The sequence below is a fragment of the Melopsittacus undulatus genome, chromosome 7 (genome assembly GCF_012275295.1).
Source record: "Melopsittacus undulatus isolate bMelUnd1 chromosome 7, bMelUnd1.mat.Z, whole genome shotgun sequence".
Taxonomy (NCBI): domain Eukaryota; kingdom Metazoa; phylum Chordata; class Aves; order Psittaciformes; family Psittaculidae; genus Melopsittacus; species Melopsittacus undulatus.
The window spans coordinates 11312174-11330215 of NC_047533.1; the positions used below are offsets into that span (position 1 = coordinate 11312174).

At 37.8% G+C, this 18042-nt stretch overlaps 1 protein-coding gene across 2 annotated transcripts in view; it reads left to right on the forward strand.

The window, feature by feature from the left end:
• Window positions 1–18042, forward strand: part of ABLIM2 (actin binding LIM protein family member 2) — a 135621-nt gene that overhangs the window by 82251 nt on the left and 35328 nt on the right. The window contains exons 8-11 of one of the 2 annotated variants that reach the window (XM_034064919.1): window positions 1607–1665; window positions 6782–6859; window positions 11401–11547; window positions 15650–15770. In XM_034064919.1, the coding sequence (XP_033920810.1) occupies window positions 1607–1665; window positions 6782–6859; window positions 11401–11547; window positions 15650–15770 (405 nt within the window). The remainder of the gene's footprint in view (window positions 1–1606; window positions 1666–6781; window positions 6860–11400; window positions 11548–15649; window positions 15771–18042) is intronic. The other variant, XM_034064920.1, reaches the window with a different exon arrangement.

The window sequence follows — 18042 nt, forward strand, 5'->3', positions numbered from 1 at the left end:
GTATGTTCCTTAGAAACTGAATCATCAGTGGTCATCCATCAGATGACTTTTGTTTGAAAGGGCCCTTGTTCTTCTGTGTGAAAATGTTTCCCAGTTTTGCTTGACCACAGATAAGAGTAATTAAAAAAAAGTTGATCTGAATACTTCTTAATACCATTGGGAAGATTTACATCAACCTATGCAGCAGCTGGGACAGGTGCTGTCAATGGGCAAACTCAGAGCTACTTGCAATTGGAAGATAAATCAGCATTGAATATAAAGGTGCTGTAAAGATATTTCTTGAGTGGTTCAGGCCCAAAATACTTCAGAAACTTAGTAAACATAATCTTTCTGGTCTGTACTTATAGGTAGTATCTCACTGCATGAGTCTGGGTTCATCGGGGTTATTTGTGTGAAATAAATTCTAATGATCTCCATCTGTCTTCTGCGAAATAGTTTTTCTGTTTCTATCTTGTTTCCAAAATCTGCTGCTTAGAAAACTATCAAACTGCTGTGAAAACAAAGCATTTCCAATAACTCCTTTTGGTGCTCTCCACCCAGGATAAACATAAAATATTTAAACACAAAGGTTCTCAGCTTCCCATTTAGTCAAGCAGAAATTGCAGTACACTCACATTATTTAACTGTGTGGAAGCTTTGGTTAGTAGCTTGTCTGAGCTCAGAATGACATAAACATAAAGGTTCATTTTTGCTATTAAAGCTCACAAATTGTTCTTTTATATAGTTGCACACATTCCACTTCAGTTGAATTCTGAGTATTTATCATTGTGTTCAGCTTTTAAAAGATTGTGGTTTTTTCCTTTTTATTAATACAAAACTATTAAGTTTCTTTCTCACACATAATGTTTACTTTGATCTCTGGAATTCATAATCCTCTCTTCTGTAATTACATGAAGTAGAGAATTGATTCATTCTATATTTCCTGCTTCCTCCAAGATGGATAGTCCCCTGAATGTATTCAGTTCCCTAGTATTTGACTTATGAGAGACAAACATATAGGAAGTGCAAGATCAGTACAGTGAATAATTCAGAAAGACTGTATTTGCAGCTAGTGTTAAATGCTGCTTCATCCCATCAGAGTGTGCTACTTACTATGACCTGGGCCAGACTATTACAAGATTATATATAATAAGAGAACTTGAAATTCTGACTACACACATGGAAAAAGAAAAAGTTACCATGGTGGTGGAACGGGTTTTCCAGAGATGCTTTGGGTTCTGCATCCTTGGAGATATGCAGAATCCACCTGGGCACAGCACTGAGCTGCCTGCTCTAATGGGTCCTGCTCTGAACAAGAGGTTGGACTGGAAGAGCTCCAGAGATCCCATATCACACTTCTTAGGACTCAAGTATAGATACTAATCTCACATACTGAAGTACACTTAGCTTTCTGAAGTACATTGAGTGTTTAAAATGTATCTAGTCAAGCTTACTGATACTGAGAAGTTGTCAGTTTTAGCTTTGAAAGTATCCATGAAATGGTGACAGGATTGGAATCCGTGATTTATAAAACATCATAGGCAGGTTTAATCATGTACTTATTTTAATCCTTTTAAGGTTCTTATTGGGCAACAGAATTAAGCAGAACTTTAAATTTACTTTCCAGGTACATCCATTTGGCATCCAGTTTGTAGACAGGCTGCAAAGGCTGAAGAAAAAAACAAGGTAAAAAGATTGTATATAATACCTGGTGTTATTCCATGATCACGTTATTCTCTATCCCTTTCTTTCCAGTGGGCATGGAGGGCTGGCTTTTTAATTTTTTCACTACTGTAATTTTAAATTTTAGATTATGAAAATCTAGTAGGTTAATATAATAATTTAATATAAATAGTCTGCTTTTACTTAGTGATTAAAGCTACAGCTCCAGGGGAATGCTGACCTATGAGCTGCATGAATAAGCTGAATAAGGGAAAATGTGAAAATATGAGTAAGAAAGAAAAAGTTAATTTTTAACTTCTGTCTTATTATGATGTGATCAGTTCATGACCTCTTCCTTTTTTATGTGGCTCTGCACTTAAAAGATCAGAGGACTTTTTCTTTATTTTTTTTAGCAACAACAAAAAAATCTCCTTGGAATTTCTTTTTTATTATTTGTTTGTAACATGCTGGCTAAGACAGCCCCAACTTAATTTAATCTCTGGCTTTAAGTACCTCCTTAAGTTGGATGATTTGTGCATCTGTCTGTGTGCAAGGGGAAAAGGGGGGAGTTCTGGCAACTTTAATAATTACAAGGTTAGCAGATGAATAAGCTGCCTCTAGGCAATGAAGAATTAATTTGTAGCTGGGGAAATGATCCCTCTGAATTGGTGGGGCTGAGATACAACAATCTCATTTAATGCTGAGGTCAAGTATGGGGTTTTTCAGTTCTGATGTTCTCTGATGCTCCAAGTGGTATGCTTGGTACCCTTGTTCAAAAAAAGCTCTGCTTTGATTCATCCGGGCTTGGACAGAAGGCACATGGAGCAAGTCAGAACAGCAGGAAGAAGCAGCTATAAAAAGAGTGTTTACAAATCTGGTGTTTTAGCAAGTGCAACTTTGACTAAATTACAGTTTTGAGGAAAAAAAATGGTTTGGGCTTTACCCTGAAGGATCTTGGCTGTATCTTTTGTACCCATTTGTATGGGAAGTGATTGCTCTGGTATTCTTCATGGTGAGCTCTGAATATCAAATATGTAGTGTTTTAATAGGAAATATATTGGTTTAATGTATATTTAAAATTATGCAATGTATATATAAAATGTATGTTTTAATTTATAAAAATATTTTAAGTGCTGTTGATTCAGCCTGGTAATATTAAGCAGTAGTTCAGGCTTCCTAAAGATTTTGTTTTAGCTGAGTAGCTGAAATTGTAAGGCTAAAACCCATGTAATTTATTGAAAATATAGTAGTTTTCCAGTCCCCTCCTTTAAAGAATGATCACCACAAGGTTGTACTGGGTTCCTGCTTAGCTGCCTTTTCCTTACAATGGCAAAGAAAGTGCACTTGTAAGATACTGTGTAAAGGCTGACTCATTTGTCTGAGTACTGAGAGTTCACCCCTTCCCAGCAGAGAGGAAGATATCTGTATCTGCAAGTCAGTGGGAGTTTTGCCTGAGTGGGGAAAAAAAAAAGCTGGAATGGAACTCAAAGCACTTTCCCAAATCTAGTAATTTTCCCTTCTCTTTTTCTTCCTCCTTTTTGGTCTTTACTTGTATTATTGAAAGAATAAACCAAGAAGAAAGAATGATATTTCAAAGAGGGTACTTATGGATTTTTCAATCTAACTTTTAAAGCTGGGAATGGGGTATACTGGTTGAGACATTGTCTGGTGCACCTTTGCAGTTTCTTTTTAAAGTTATCTTTCTATATCTGCCATCCAGAGGTGGGCTGATGCCAACCTCATGAAGTTTAACCGTGACAAGTGCAAGGTCCTGCATCTGGGTCAGAGAAATCCCAGGCACAGCTACAGGTTGGGCAGAGAAGAGATTCAGAGCAGCCCTGCAGAGAATGACTTGGGGGTGTTGGACAATGAGAAAATGAACATGAGCCAGCTTCAGTGTGTGCTTGCAGCCCAGAAAGCAACCGTATCCTGGGCTGCATCAAAAGCAGCGTGGCCAGCAGGTTAAAGGAGGTGATCCTGCCCCTCTACTCTGCTCTTGTGAGACCTCACTTGGAGTATTGTGTGCAGTTGTGGTGTCCTCAACATAAAAAGGACATGGAACTCTTGGAACAAGTCCAGAGGAGGCCACGAGGATGATCAGGGGACTGGAGCACCTCCTGTATGAAGACAGGCTGAGAAAGTTGGGGCTGTTCAGCCTGGAGAAGAGAAGGCTGCGTGGAGACCTCATGACAGCCTTCCAGTATCTGAAGGGGGCCTACAGGGATGCTGGTGAGGGACTCTTCATTAGGGACTGTAGTGATAGGACAAGGGGTAATGGGTTTAAACTTAAACAGGGGAGGTTTAGATTGGATATAAGGAAGAAATTCTTTCCTGTTAGGGTGGTGAGGCACTGGAATGGGTTGCCCAGGGAGGCTGTGAGTGCTCCATCCCTGGCAGTGTTCAAGGCCAGGTTGGATGAAGCCTTGGGTGACATGGTTTAGTGTGAGGTATCCCTGCCCCTCTCAGGGTGGTTGGAACTGGGTGATCTTAAGATCCTTTCCAACCCTAACTATTCTGTGATTCTATGATTCTATATTTATGTACATACATGCACAGCACGTAATTAAAGAGTAAGTGGCAGTACAGTTTGAAACTTTGGAGATGGAGTGCAAGTGTGAAAGAAGATGTGAAAGAGTGATAGCAAAAAGAAAAATTAAGAGAGAGTGAGATTATAAGCAGAAGAGATAAAGCTGGAAAAGACAGAAAAAATCAAATTAGCAAGAGAAATAATAAGTATTATCAAAAGGCACAAAGGAAAAATAAGCGGAGGAAAAAATAAAAATGCATAGTACAGAGGAAAGAACTAAACAGAGGCAATGGTGTGAACTGAGATGTGAGTTTTTATTGCAAAATCTAGATTATGTGGAGCAGGTATAGACTGGGAATGCTAAAAGGGGTAATGGATTGGGCAGAGAAAAAAGAGCTTGTGCAAGCTGTGGATTGAGTGGCTTTTAATCACTGGAAGGAGAAATGAGAAAAACTGTGGGAGTACCTGAACAGCATAATGAATCACAGAAACAACCTGCAGAAATATGTTAGTAAGATGAGAATTGGATTGCACAAGTAAGAAATATTAATGAATTCTAGTCGTAGAATCATAGAACAGTTAGGGTTGGAAAGGACCTTAACGTCATCCAGTTCTAGCCCCTGCCATGAGCCGGGACACCTCACACTAAACCATTTCACCCAAGGCTCTGTCCAACCTGGCCTTGAACACTGCCAGGGATGGAGCATTCACAACCTTCCTGGGCAACCCATTCCAGTACCTCACCACCCTCAATAAAGAACTTTCTTATATCCAACCTGAACTTCCCCTGTTTAAGTTTAAACCCATTACCCCTTGTCCTGTCACTGAAGTACCTGCTGAAGAGTCCCTCTCCAGCATCCCTGTTGGCCTTCTTAAAAACAAGATGGCACCTCCATGTTGAGGAAAGATTATTAATAAACTCCAGGAATTCGTGAAGAGTTATGAAATATATTCAGCCATTCAGCTAGGTATTTTATGTTAAGGACATGTTACACTCTGATCTTAAAACATATTCCACTGATCCACATGACACAGAAAGAAGCTCTGAAGCTTTATCTCAGGAATCCCAGTGTTTATTCAGAAATGACATATGATTTCAACAGCGTTAAAAACATTGGAATAGTGCAGTTTTCCTTAGGGCTGGTTCTTTTTCCTCTGCTGCATTAGGCCTCCTTTTGGAACATCATGAAAGAGAAGTGTGGCTTCTACATGACAGCTGTGCATTGATGACATTTCATGTCATTTACACAAGTTTTGGAAAACTGCAGTGTGTTTTAACAATGCAGAAGAGCAGGGCAATTACACTGCTGTGTTAAATGATCATCTCAACAGCAACCACAAGTATTTTTCAGATAATACTCTTTATTTCCATGCTTGTCCCTTTGGACTTTCTGAGTGTGTATAGAGCCTCGCACAATTGGAAACAAGCGAGAGAAAATTCCAAAACCCCATTCAGACATGCCAAAACAGTTAACCTGGATATTTTTTATATGGATAAGTACCTCCACATATTGTCTCAGATAGCCATGGGGCTATTTGGGCTAAAGAAGGTCAGTGGAAGGATAGTTGTGATCAGTTAGTTTGTTTGCTCTGCTAACACAATACAGTACAGATATATTTGCATATTGCTTCTCAAAGCAAGTAAATACTTCAAATAGAGACTGGAGCAGTAGGAAGAATGCAACCTGACAGCTTAATACTGCTAAAAACCTTTTAAAGGTTTGAACAGTTGTAGCCTCTCGGTAAGAAGCGTCAGCCTTTCGTGAGGCAGTAAATGATGGTCATTCTGAGTACATGGGAAAATATGTACTTTTTTGCAGTCAGGGGCAGTTTTTCCCGTAGATGGGAAAGAATATTTACCCAGAATTGATATATCTGGGTAAAATAGGGTGTAATCCTATTGATTTCATGGTAAGATTTGTTTAATCTTCAATTATAAATGTCAGGTCTGTTCACTCATAGCTAATGTTATTGCATCTCATAACTCTTTAAATAACAGCCCTTGTTATTTAAAAGTAATTATATTTTTTATCATAAAGGATGATGCAAAAAGAAAGCAATAAAAGTCTGTCATTCTAAATGCCAGAATGATTGAAAACAGAGCAAAACCAGTTGACTGTTAAAATCAACCTAGTAGTCTGATCAGAGAGGGGAAAGCCAACCTATTAGGTAATTTGGATGCCCTGCATAATGTTGTTCTCTTTCTTCTGAGTGAATGGTACGGTAGTGTGACACTTCCCAGAAGTGATGTAGATTGGTTTGACAGTATAACCTTAGAGTAAAAATGCTGCCACTGTATCATCTTGTAACTTGACCTGTCCTTGATAGTGCCCAAAGGCTGTTTTGGCAGCCCAGAAGTGCTCCAGGCCATTTCTTTCTGAAGGGAGGAGAAAAGAAAGTGATATGTTAAGTAATTTTTGCATTATAAAAAAGCTGATTGACTAAAAGCATTCTATTTTTAACTCCTTGGTATGCCTGTGTGTTTTGCCCTTGCTGAAATAAGCCATTTTTAAGTAAGTGAAATTTCTTGCATACTCCTTTTGAAGTAACAGTTACATTTACTCTGCCTTTCCTCTATTTCTTTTCTGGTTTGCTTCTCTTCTCCTGCCATAGGAAACGAGGACTTCCTCTGAGAGTATTATTTCTGTACCTGCTTCAAGTACATCAGGTTCCCCAAGCCGTGTGATCTATGTGAGTATTTCACAGTGAGATTCAGTCTGTGGGATGTGGAAAACCCTGAGCTTCCTCCTACGTTTAACACATTGTGTAGAAAGTTGGTGTCTCCAAACCACTGCAGCTGGTGACTCCTCAAAAATAGAATTTACTTTCTCACATTTAAAATATTTGAATACTGCATTTGCCATAACAGAATTCTGGCAGTTTCCTCTTGGTTTTTGTAGTGTATTTATAGCATTTATATTACAACTGGATCTGGCTTATACCAAAGCATGGAAAATACCACAGTGCTTTCTAAAGAGAAAAGTTTAAGTAAACAGTACAGCCCAAAGGTAGATTACAAGCTTAGATTTGAGCACAACTTGTCTAAATCAAGCTTATGAAAGTACTTGTGTGTGATTGCAGGACTGGAGCCTTGAAAAATGCCAGTCTCTAACCTCAGAGGGCCTTTGATGTGTTTATGGATTAAGAAGTCCTAGCTCTGGAAAGCTCATAGAGAGAATTTAAAATAACAAGTATGATAAAAGCTTATGCAGGGTATTTTTTCAATACCAGGTGTACCTTGATTGTCATAATTGCTGTAGCTAATGGTCATGCCAAATCCCCAAGGCTACTACCAACAGGTAAAAAATATCCACAAGTGTGACACAATCCATACAAAGATCTCCTGGAGAGCTTTAGTATTGCTGGAGCTATTCTTTATCCTGTCCAAGTATCCCTCGGGTAGGCAGGTTATTCTCACTTGATACCATATGCAGAGGAAATTGCTGGAGATACCGTTGACTGCCAGAGAGCTTATTCTTACAAAGATTAAGGGCTTTTATCTACTACAGTAAGACAAGGAAAAAGTGTCTTGCAGCCAAATGTGTCTTTTTTCTTAAAGCAAAAATTATTTTGGATACAATCTAAACTTTAAGAGAGTAAGACTGAATGAGAAGTGGAGGAACTACCCCTTGTAAATGCTTATTGCTGGTTTTGAGTTCTCCTTCTGGTAGAGCTCCACACTGGTGGATTCCAGTCGTATATTCCCAGTAAAAAAACTGTTGTCTCAAATACTTTGAAGACAAATCATAGTGCTTACATTGTCATGTAAGCACTTTCTTTGACCAGATGGTCTCTGTCTCTCCAGCCATGCACCACTTCATTGTTTTCATAAGCATGAACATTCTTCTAAGATTTATGTTTTTAAGTGACATTTATCTAACTATTGGATGGTACTGTTCTTCTTGATGTTTGTGATTACAGCTTTAAATATGCTTCACCGGCAGCTAAAAGTCAAGGACAAACCTCCAGTCTCTTTTTTGGGGTATTTTTGTTTTAGGGGGGAGGGAACAGAATGGGGGGATTTTTTTTAAGGTTATCATTAAATCAGCACACAGCTCTAACGTTTGTTGCTTTAGTGTACTTTAGAGGCAGCTGAGACTGGGAAAAAATAAAGTTGTCTAGCAAATATGAGTCAGTTAGGAAAAAAGATTCCCCAGAGGCGTGCAAGTTCTTGCTATATCTGTCTCATCTCTGACTGCTTAATTGTCAAAGCTGTGAGATTGATTAAATCTCATTTTGGGTTTCATGAACAGGAAAGTAAAAAGAATTAAAAACATGTTACTTGACTTCTATATCATCAAAATGATTCTTTGGCTATCTTTTGCATCTGTTTTCTATTACAGGAGTGTAATGACTTACATACATGATCAAGATTTAAGCTGGGTGCTTTCATGATTTTTTTTACCAAACCTAAATTCATGCTACCACTGAAAGGAAGGTCACACACATGTACCCCTGGCCTTCCCTGGCCATGTCTTCCTGTCTCCTCTTTGATGCTAGTACTGGTGGGTACACAGAGGTATGATCAGTCAGATTTGAGACCATATTCAGCTGAAAAAATAAAGGAGGAAAAACTTCCAGCCGACCAAAGAAGCAAGACCCAGCCGTCTACATGTCCTGTGATACTAATGTAGAGCAGAAGGCAGAGTAGAGTGGAAAGGTGCAAACTGGACAGCTGCTTTCAGCAGTAGCATGGATTCAGACCCTTAAAACCAATAGTAAAATTGTGCCTTCACAGTGAAGTACAATGTTGGGCAGAAGAGAATTTAGGGAAAATAGTTAAAGCTTAGGAACCCTGAATTCGTGGTGCCCATACTTTCAAAAGCATCAAGTCATCCATGCCATCGTTCTGAACAACATACCGTCTCATGGGAGACATGTTTCTGGGTCATGGTTGAGTGGTTAGCTAGAGAAAGATGAAGAACGCATGTTTTGACTAAACCTGAATGTGGTTCACAAATGGTTTACTAAAGCCATTCCACTTTTTCTTCAGCTGTTGGTACCAGACTTTGGTGTTTCCTTGGACTGAGAAAGGGTACAGGTCAATGTCCTTTGAAGCTGATGGACATCTTTTCGTGATCTTTAGTGATGGCTTCATTATATTCAGACTGAAATTTACCCTAGTGCTGATGTCCTCTCAGTGTCCCTAAATACCACTTAAAAATCAGTTGATTTCTAAATTATTACATTAAATAAAACTTGAATAAAAGTCTTTCTTTATACATACCTATATATTATGAGATAGAATTACATGTTCCAACCCAATATAAACAACTTGAAGTTTTAGGTTAGGTTACGTAGCTGTGTTGTACGTTGTCATACTGGGAATAGAAATCACGTATTTTTATACAGATTATATTTGCAGTTTATACACCTGAAAAATTGCATGTTCCAAATGAAACAGATACTCAAAAATTAGAGCATGGCTTAACAGAATCCAAATGTAGGCTGGATGTTTGTAGTCTTGAGTGTTGAGAAGGAAACTGTATCTCTAAGGTGGTTCTTGAATCCAAATTTGTCTACCTTTTGGTATTAAACTGGAGAGAGTTACGTAACTAGGTAAATTTTACTCCTGTGAGTTCTGAAGTATAGTGGGAGGATCTCAAGTTCTCAAGGAGGATCTCAAGGATCTCATGCACATCTACATGGAGAAATAGGGGCTAAAATTACTGTAATTCAAATTTAAATATTCCCAATTCTGAACTTCTTTGGGTTCAATGGTATTCGCAGCCCTGGATACCGTAGAAAAAAAATTATCACAGCCTCTTTGGTCTTCCTTGTAGGTACAATGATGCCCAAAGTCTTCCTGGAACAGCCCTGATAGACTTCTCCTTTGCATGACCTGTCTCTGCATCAGAGCTTGCCACTGGTTCTCAGTAGGGATGGATTTATTTCCATCAAGGGGCTATTTCATTGCTGTTTAACATGTTAAACTAGCTGCATGGAAGGTGACATCTGTAGACAACTGAAGACTCACATATTTGATTAAAAGACATTTTTTTGTTAGTTTTGAGGATGAGAATACATGATAGTAATGGCAGCTTTGTTCCACTTTCTTAGTTAAGAGGAATCTTCCTGTTTTCCACATTGCTTAAATTTGTACAAATTCATACACTGTTTTAGAAAAATGGAAAATTGAAAGTTGTCACACTAATTTTTTTTGTGCATGATTAACCTAATAGAAAACTTCCCTGGAAAATCTGTTGAACTTTTTTTAGCCCATACTAAGAAAAAAATATTATCACTGCATGCATAAATCCTGGATACTTTCATATTTTTGCATGTGGAAAACATTATTAAAGTTTTATAGCTGATTATAGAGAGATATTCAGAGATGAGCAAGATTCATTTATCATCTTGCTGCCAACAGAGAGCTTATCATTCTTCTGCAAAGCCTGAGCTAGGAATGAGACAATGACACTGCCTGTTTCTCCACTCCTCATGTGGCCAACTTGTCATTGTTTCTACAAGACAGTATGTGCTGGACATGGTTTTGGTGCAAGTTACCATTATCCTAAGGATACTCTGTGCAAAAGTGGCATTTTGATAATTATACTTTTGGAATAGTAAGTAGTAAGAAGAGAATGGGGAGTGACACAGTCCTTTCCTTCTGTTGGCTGTGTGAGTCTCATGAAAGGATTTGAACTGTACTTAAGTGGCATCTATGATCTTCCTACTAATCCAGCATGGTGCAAATCCATCATCTACTGGTTTGTGACCCATAATTAAGGGCCACTTACACATAGTCAGGAAAGGAGGTGAAGCTGTGGGACACAGCTGAATGGGAAAAATTAGAGACATGACTAACATTTTTCAGCATCTGGAGAGTATATGTTGGAAATATGTATTTGATTATTCAGTGCTGCTTATGGTAGGGGAACCCTGCACACCAAAACCACTTCAAAATGAAGGGTATTTTGCCTGAAAGGTACTACAATATCTGTTCCCAATATGTCTTTCTCCAGATAGTGATAAGTGAGATATAGCCAAGAGAACTGGAATAATGCCATGCTTCTCCTATTAACCAAATGTGAATGGCAAAGAAAAATAGAAAGCACCAGTATAGAAAAAGAAAACAGTAATATTTAGCACTGTGTAGTAGATATATTTAAATGTGCACAAACAGATCAATTCTATGATTACTTTTCTACCTGTGCTTATCTGGTCTTTTCTCATTATATCCTGATCATATTCTTTCTTATTCTCACTGCTTTCTTTCCTCCTTTTCTTAGGCAAAGCTTGGAGATGAAATTCTTGACTACAGGGATTTGGCTGCTCTTCCTAAAAATAAAGCCATCTATAACATTGACCGCCCAGATATGATCTCCTATTCTCCATATATCAGTTACTCTTCAGATGACAGGCATAGTTACGGGGAGGTACTGAAATATGGGTATTTTTTTTACTATGAATTTGAGATTTTATGTGCATCATTATCATGTGCATAATTTCAAGAAAAAAACCAACCCCACCAACTTGTATAACTTGAGTTAATTGAACCATGTCATCCATTCCTTCATAAGGCCTTTCATGAAAACAAGCGTGACGTTCATTTCACTTTTGAGTCTGTGGAACTTTCTGTGATCATTTTTTAAGCAGATGACATGTAATTAAAGTATGTTTTTCTCTGAGAAGAGTTCATGCATGCGGCAGGAAACAGGAGCCATTGCTAATTATAACGCAAAAATCAGAAGCGAAGCCAAATGTCTTTTGTGATTTTTTTTTCTTTTTTTTTTTAAGTGTACCATGTTATTTTCATAGCACAACAATGGTATCACTTTCCAAGTACAGATTTCTTTCAACTGTCTTTTACTGAAGTTCATTCTCATGTCATGCATGCATTTCAACCTGTTCATATACAGTGCTAATATGATGCAGTTTGTGCTAGTGAAATTTAATTTAACATAATCTAATACTAATCCTGTTTTTTTTGTGAAGCATATTTGTATATAACTCCTGTCATGCAAGTTAGCTTTTTTTCCCTAACCATAACTACCTTTCACTTGAAGTTCCGATTTTTTTCTATACTTTTCAATGCATTTTTACAAATCAAACCTCTTAGATATGCTAGTTATATTAGAAAGATATACTTGGTCTAGAATGGAAATCTCATTTGTTCTCTATAGGTTTAAGTGAAATAAATGCTATAAATAATAGCCATGCCATTTATGATAGCCTCTTAATCAGTACCACTAAAGTTTCAGTACTACTCTCACATAAAATGCTTCACATATGTTAGGTTTTGCAGACTGTCTTCCAAACCCTGTCCGTACAAGGCTGAACCACAGTAGCTCCATTATAATGTATCCTAAAAGAATTAAGATTGTATCTGGTAAAGAATTTAAATGGGATTTAGGTTTCTGATTTCACAAAACCAAAAGCTGCTGCATAGCCCTATGAAACCTATGGAGTATAAACACTTCCTTTCTGTATCAAAATTCATGGGCTCTGATAGTTTGTTGCCCTCCTCAACTGCCCATTTACATCTCAGCTTGGGAGAGGTGTGTAGACTAAACAACTTCCCACCCATCTTCTGTGAGGACTCAGGCATTGCACCCACTCCGAGGTAGTTTTGAGCTGTGCTTGCAATCCAACTTGCACATTTTCATGTTGCTCCAAATATTTATATCCTTGATATTACCAGGGCAGGAATAAACCCTGTGTTCCAAATTTCAGCATCCTGGCTACTATCTGCAGCCGCTATAGTTTCAGTAGATTTGCTTTGCTCAACTAACCAAACATAGTATTTAATTTTGAAATGAAAATGGCTGAACAGCAATGGCAACAGGACTGGCCTCACTAGACCCCAGGATTTTGCAGTAAAGAAATCAGCAAAATCTTCCTATGAAATTATTTGTATTTTATTCCTTATTTACTCACTTATAAACAAAAATTGCCTAACTTAAATGACAGGTGCTTTTCCAGCTGTATCATGTGTTACACATGGATATTGATATTTTAAGAGTAGTTCTTCTCACAAGTAACATCATGCATGAATTTGTATCACTAATTTGTTGTGTGTTGCTGTTTGCAGTCACCTCAGTTGCTCTCTCCAACACCTACTGAGGTAATCCCCAATGCCTTTGTACTCCTGTTCTGACTCATTCTGTGATGCATAAACCTGGTCATATTGATAACCAGCAGTGTCTGAAGTGTGGGGTTTGCCTCCTGATTCTACAGTGCATGGGGTTTTATTTGTTTTCTTGTGTTACTTGTGTTGAATATGTGCTTTGCTTCTGGATTGTCATCTGTGTACATCTACCTCCACTGTCATCCATGTTTCTGCTTTCCAAAATAAAGGTTATATGGTGGTTACTTCTTCAAGCTCTACTAAATAAATTACATTGGGAAATATGATTTATGTTTACAATATAAGCTACTATCGTGGGTTAACTTGAATTAATGCTCAACATAGCTTTCTCTTTGTCTTATTATTTTTTACCACAAACAGTTAAACTACTTGTTTAACTGTTTAACACATGCTGTTACATCACTTGTGCATACCTGAACTTCTAGGTGTGTTTTGATGTGCAATCAAAGCCAGTCATTGTTTCACAAAACATCACCTTGGAAGCAGTGATAGCATTTCACATAGTTTCCCAGATAGTAACTCAATTATACATCCCAGGGCTGGCTAATTATTCCATTATCTCAGTTTTATGTATCACTAATTTTTTATAATAGTGGAGAATTGCAAATATCTGTTAAGGATTTTAAAACACAAACTATCACTGTAAGCACTGATTCAACAGAGAAGTTATCCAATAGGGAGGCGATTTAGTTGATAGTTTAAAAATAAAAATGTGCTTTATTTAATATTTGATTTCACTTGATTGTTCCTTCCAGAGACACAAAATACACAAAAGGTAAGGTCTGAAACAATATTAAGTCTTGGTGATTTGGAAGATTGTAATAATTTCCTTTAAATTAGCTACCAATTAAATTCCAAAAGTGGCAATGGTGTGGAAGTTGGTGTTGTCATGATTTGTGTTACGTGAATGCTCCCATGTTATCCAGTTTTACCATACTTGCTTTCTTTCTCTAAAGAGTCTATGATCAGGTGCCCAGGCATCATCATCTGCAAACTTGTCACCAGTGTTGCAGGGATTTTTATTAGAGAAAAAATCCATTGTATCATATGACTGGGCACATCATAGAAAATTAGTTAACAGTCATTTAAATAACATCACGAGACTTTCTAGAGACATTGCTGTACTGCTTGTTAAATCTCTTTGCAAGGGTTTGAGTGAGTATTAAATAATGCAGCTACATTGGGAGGGAAGCATATCAAACTGGGCATGGAGGAGTTGGCAGAATGTCTACAGAATGTTGTAAGCTTGAGAAAGCATCAGTTCTCCATTTTTTTTTCGGGGGGATGGGTGTTGTATAATTCCTTCTGAAATTGATATTAAAGCAATAATGCTTCTCACCGCTATGTAAAACTGATTTTTCCATTTTTGAAAATGCAGTCAGTGAGTCTGGGATGGGGTGAAAGGGACAGAGCACACATGAACAGAAGAAAAACCGATGATGGGAAAACAGTGTACATCTCTATAGAGTTAAGGATAATCCTAGAGAAGCTAAGTTTATCTAAAGATGAATTGATGGATATAATTAAGCTGTCCTGATAGTCATTTGGATAGTAATGATGGGGCTAAGTAGGATCTCCTGTATGTTTAAATGGTGAATGATCCAGTGATTCTGATTCATTCTGATCCATTCTGATGATCCATTCTGATGCCTGAAGATGTCCCAGTATTCACAAGTGACTAGCACCTGCATGTCTTCACTCACTGCTACTGGAATAGGAGAAGGAAAGCATTTTTTTTTTGAGTATGACTGTCCATAAGGTTTTAAGTGGTTGAAGCTAAGGGTTTAGTGGGAAATGGCTTGTGTGACTTGCTTTGCACAATGCTGCAGTATTAATACTAATGCTACATGTGAGTGTTTCTATCAATTATCTAGCTTGTAATGACTATGTTGTAATATACTACACTGAGCAATTTATACAGCAGACATAGTAATTTCTTAACGTAATCAAGTCACCAGATGCTGATTTTCATCTTGCCTTTAACCACTGTGCATCCATTCATATGGGTAAAAAAGTGACCATAGAACTACCATACTAACCTGATCTCATCTTCCACCCACCTGTGTATGTTCAGGGAATTATACTGTTCTGAAACAACACTTCTACAGTTTTCTGTTCTTTTCAAATAATATTGTCGTGTTAAATTCATGTATGTACTGACTTTCCTGAGAACATTACCATTTTCTGATACTTGGCAGAACTCCTTCAGTCACACTGCAGCGGAGGAGCTTACGGCTGAAAGCCACCTCATTTCATTGGGATTGCATGGAGCATTACAATAGCATCGACTTCCATCTACATGGCACAGAAATGTGCAAAATCAGATCTTCTGTCTGTTTCAGAAGTTATTTTTCTTCCCTGATGACGTACATTTCCTCTTTTCCTCTCAGGGTGACCAAGATGACAGATCTTTCAAGCAGTACAGGACGTCAAGTCCTAGCTCTGCTGGCTCACTGGGCTATGGTCGCTATACTCCAACCTCCCATTCTCCTCAGCATTTCAGCAGACCAGGTAATGGAAAGCACTCTTATTTATTCTCTAGATTTTTTTACTCCTTTATCTTATTTTGTAAGTAAGGTAGGCTCTGGATGACAGGGGTTTAAGGTAGGATAGTGGGTTTACAGTGATTTATTTACTGTGAACAGACTCCCATGGGGAGAAAGGAAACAAGTGTTTCAGGAGCAAGCATCTAAGAAAATGAAAACAGGTGTCTAGAAAGATTGTTTCTATGTATCTATAAACAGAAGATAGAACAGTTTAAAGAACTTAGTTCTGGTCCCATCCTGCCTGAAGCTGCACATTCAATCCCCATCTCTTTCAAGGTGTGGTGTGATAGTTGTGAATGCACACAAAGCAAGTAGGGTGATTGAATAACTTCATGAGCTCTTCTTGTACTGCAGGGTTATGGTCTATGTCTCCTCTCCACAATGCAAGAGCTGGAGAATGACTAGTGATTCTATTGGCTGGATTTTGAAGGACAAGTTGCTTTAGTTGGGAATCTTCCACCAATGTTTATTGCAGCTTTGGGCTGTAGTAGCAGCTGTGTTAGTGCGCTTGTCACACAGAGAGGAGGGATCACCTCCTTTTGATCTTTTCATGGGAGTCCCTTACCAAAGCCCATTCATACCTGGGCACCATACAGCATTTTATACTTGGAAATAATCAACTGTGCTGCTCAAAATTCATTCTGATTTTTCTCCGTTCCATCATTTGGACGGAGAACACACAGCATTTATATTTTCTTTTTTTTAGTGTCTCTTAATTTCATTGGGAGTATATTATAATTATAAACCACTTTGTAAATTGGGAGCTCTTAATCTTTCCAGCAGAAATGAAGATTTTATAGATAACAGAAACAGGAATTGAATATATAATATATATACATAATCAATATATATATAGACATAAAGTCTTGACAAAGTGGAAATGAGACTGAGTATCAAAGATCTATTAAATAGCAGAAAGATTAGTCTCCACTGGAAGTATGGCAGCTATGTCATGCTTAAAGCTTAGCTGCACATTGTTAAAGCAAGGAGGAAAGAGGAAAGAAAATCCAAATTAATTCTAATGGTTTACAGCTTCATTGAAAATTTAAAAGATAGATATTGTAATTGTCACTTTTAGTAAATGCCAAACTATGTTATCAGGATATTATTACAGCAAAGCAAACAAAGATGACTTTTGAGAATGTTTTTCAAAGTACTTAACCACATGTCTAGTTTTCAGAGCTCAAATAACTTCAGGATGTTTCTTCAAATGCTTAAATTAGCCATGCACTTGAGTGCCCTGGTGCGTTGTGAACTAGATCCTACCAGTGTGCACCTGATGGCAGGGAGAACTGGGCCCACTCATAGCACAGTTCTCAGCAGAGACAAGGCTCTCCCCATTTCATTTCATTAGATCCATTACGAGCATATATCATTCCCTCTTGCAGCTTTTGAGTATGCAGATTTTCCCGAGTGCAGCTATGCTTTTTATGGTTCCTTTTCTGGAATATTTTCTGATGCATTACATTATCAGTGTTTTCTATAGTACTTTCTGCCTGTGGAAAGCCCGTGTCCCTTGGCCAAATGCATAGTATGGCCACTGTGCTGTTTTTAGCAATAACTATAGAAAGATGAAGTCTCACATATAAGCTATATGTTTTTTAAGCATCAGGAGGAAAATGTTCCTGGAAAAAAGGATGGCATTGTAATTTGTGGCTTTCAGTAAGTGAACTAAATAGTCTATTTTCACTTACTCTCTGTTGCCCCCAGCTGGTACTCAGAGTCTTGGTACCAGTAGCTGCATCTCCCTGCCCCAACACCCAAGCCTTACATCTACATTCAGACATCATTACATCCCTTTCTTCAAAGGTAAGGCCCAGGAATGCAAAACCGTGCTGTGATACTGTAGACTTCTTCAGATGTGTTTCACATTTATGTCTGTGCAAGCATGGCTTCCACTTGGATAAAATTTGTCTTAATTTTGTGCAAGTGCTTTCTTGATGTATTGTGTAAATTTGAAGAACTGAGTGAGTATGGGGTTTATTTTTGCCTTTTTTTTTTTTTTCAGTGAGCATTAAGTGTATTTCCAAGGGGTGGAGGGAAGGAATTAGCTTCCATAATGAAAATGAGGGAAGAAATAATTTGGAAATTGGTTTGTTCTAAAATATAGTCGTTATCTTTATTTTTGTGGTGCTAAATGAATATTACAACCAGCTTATACATTGGACCCAACACTGGATGATCAGTTATCTAATCTTCTAACCTACATTTAGATATCCTTCATATTATTTTAGCAT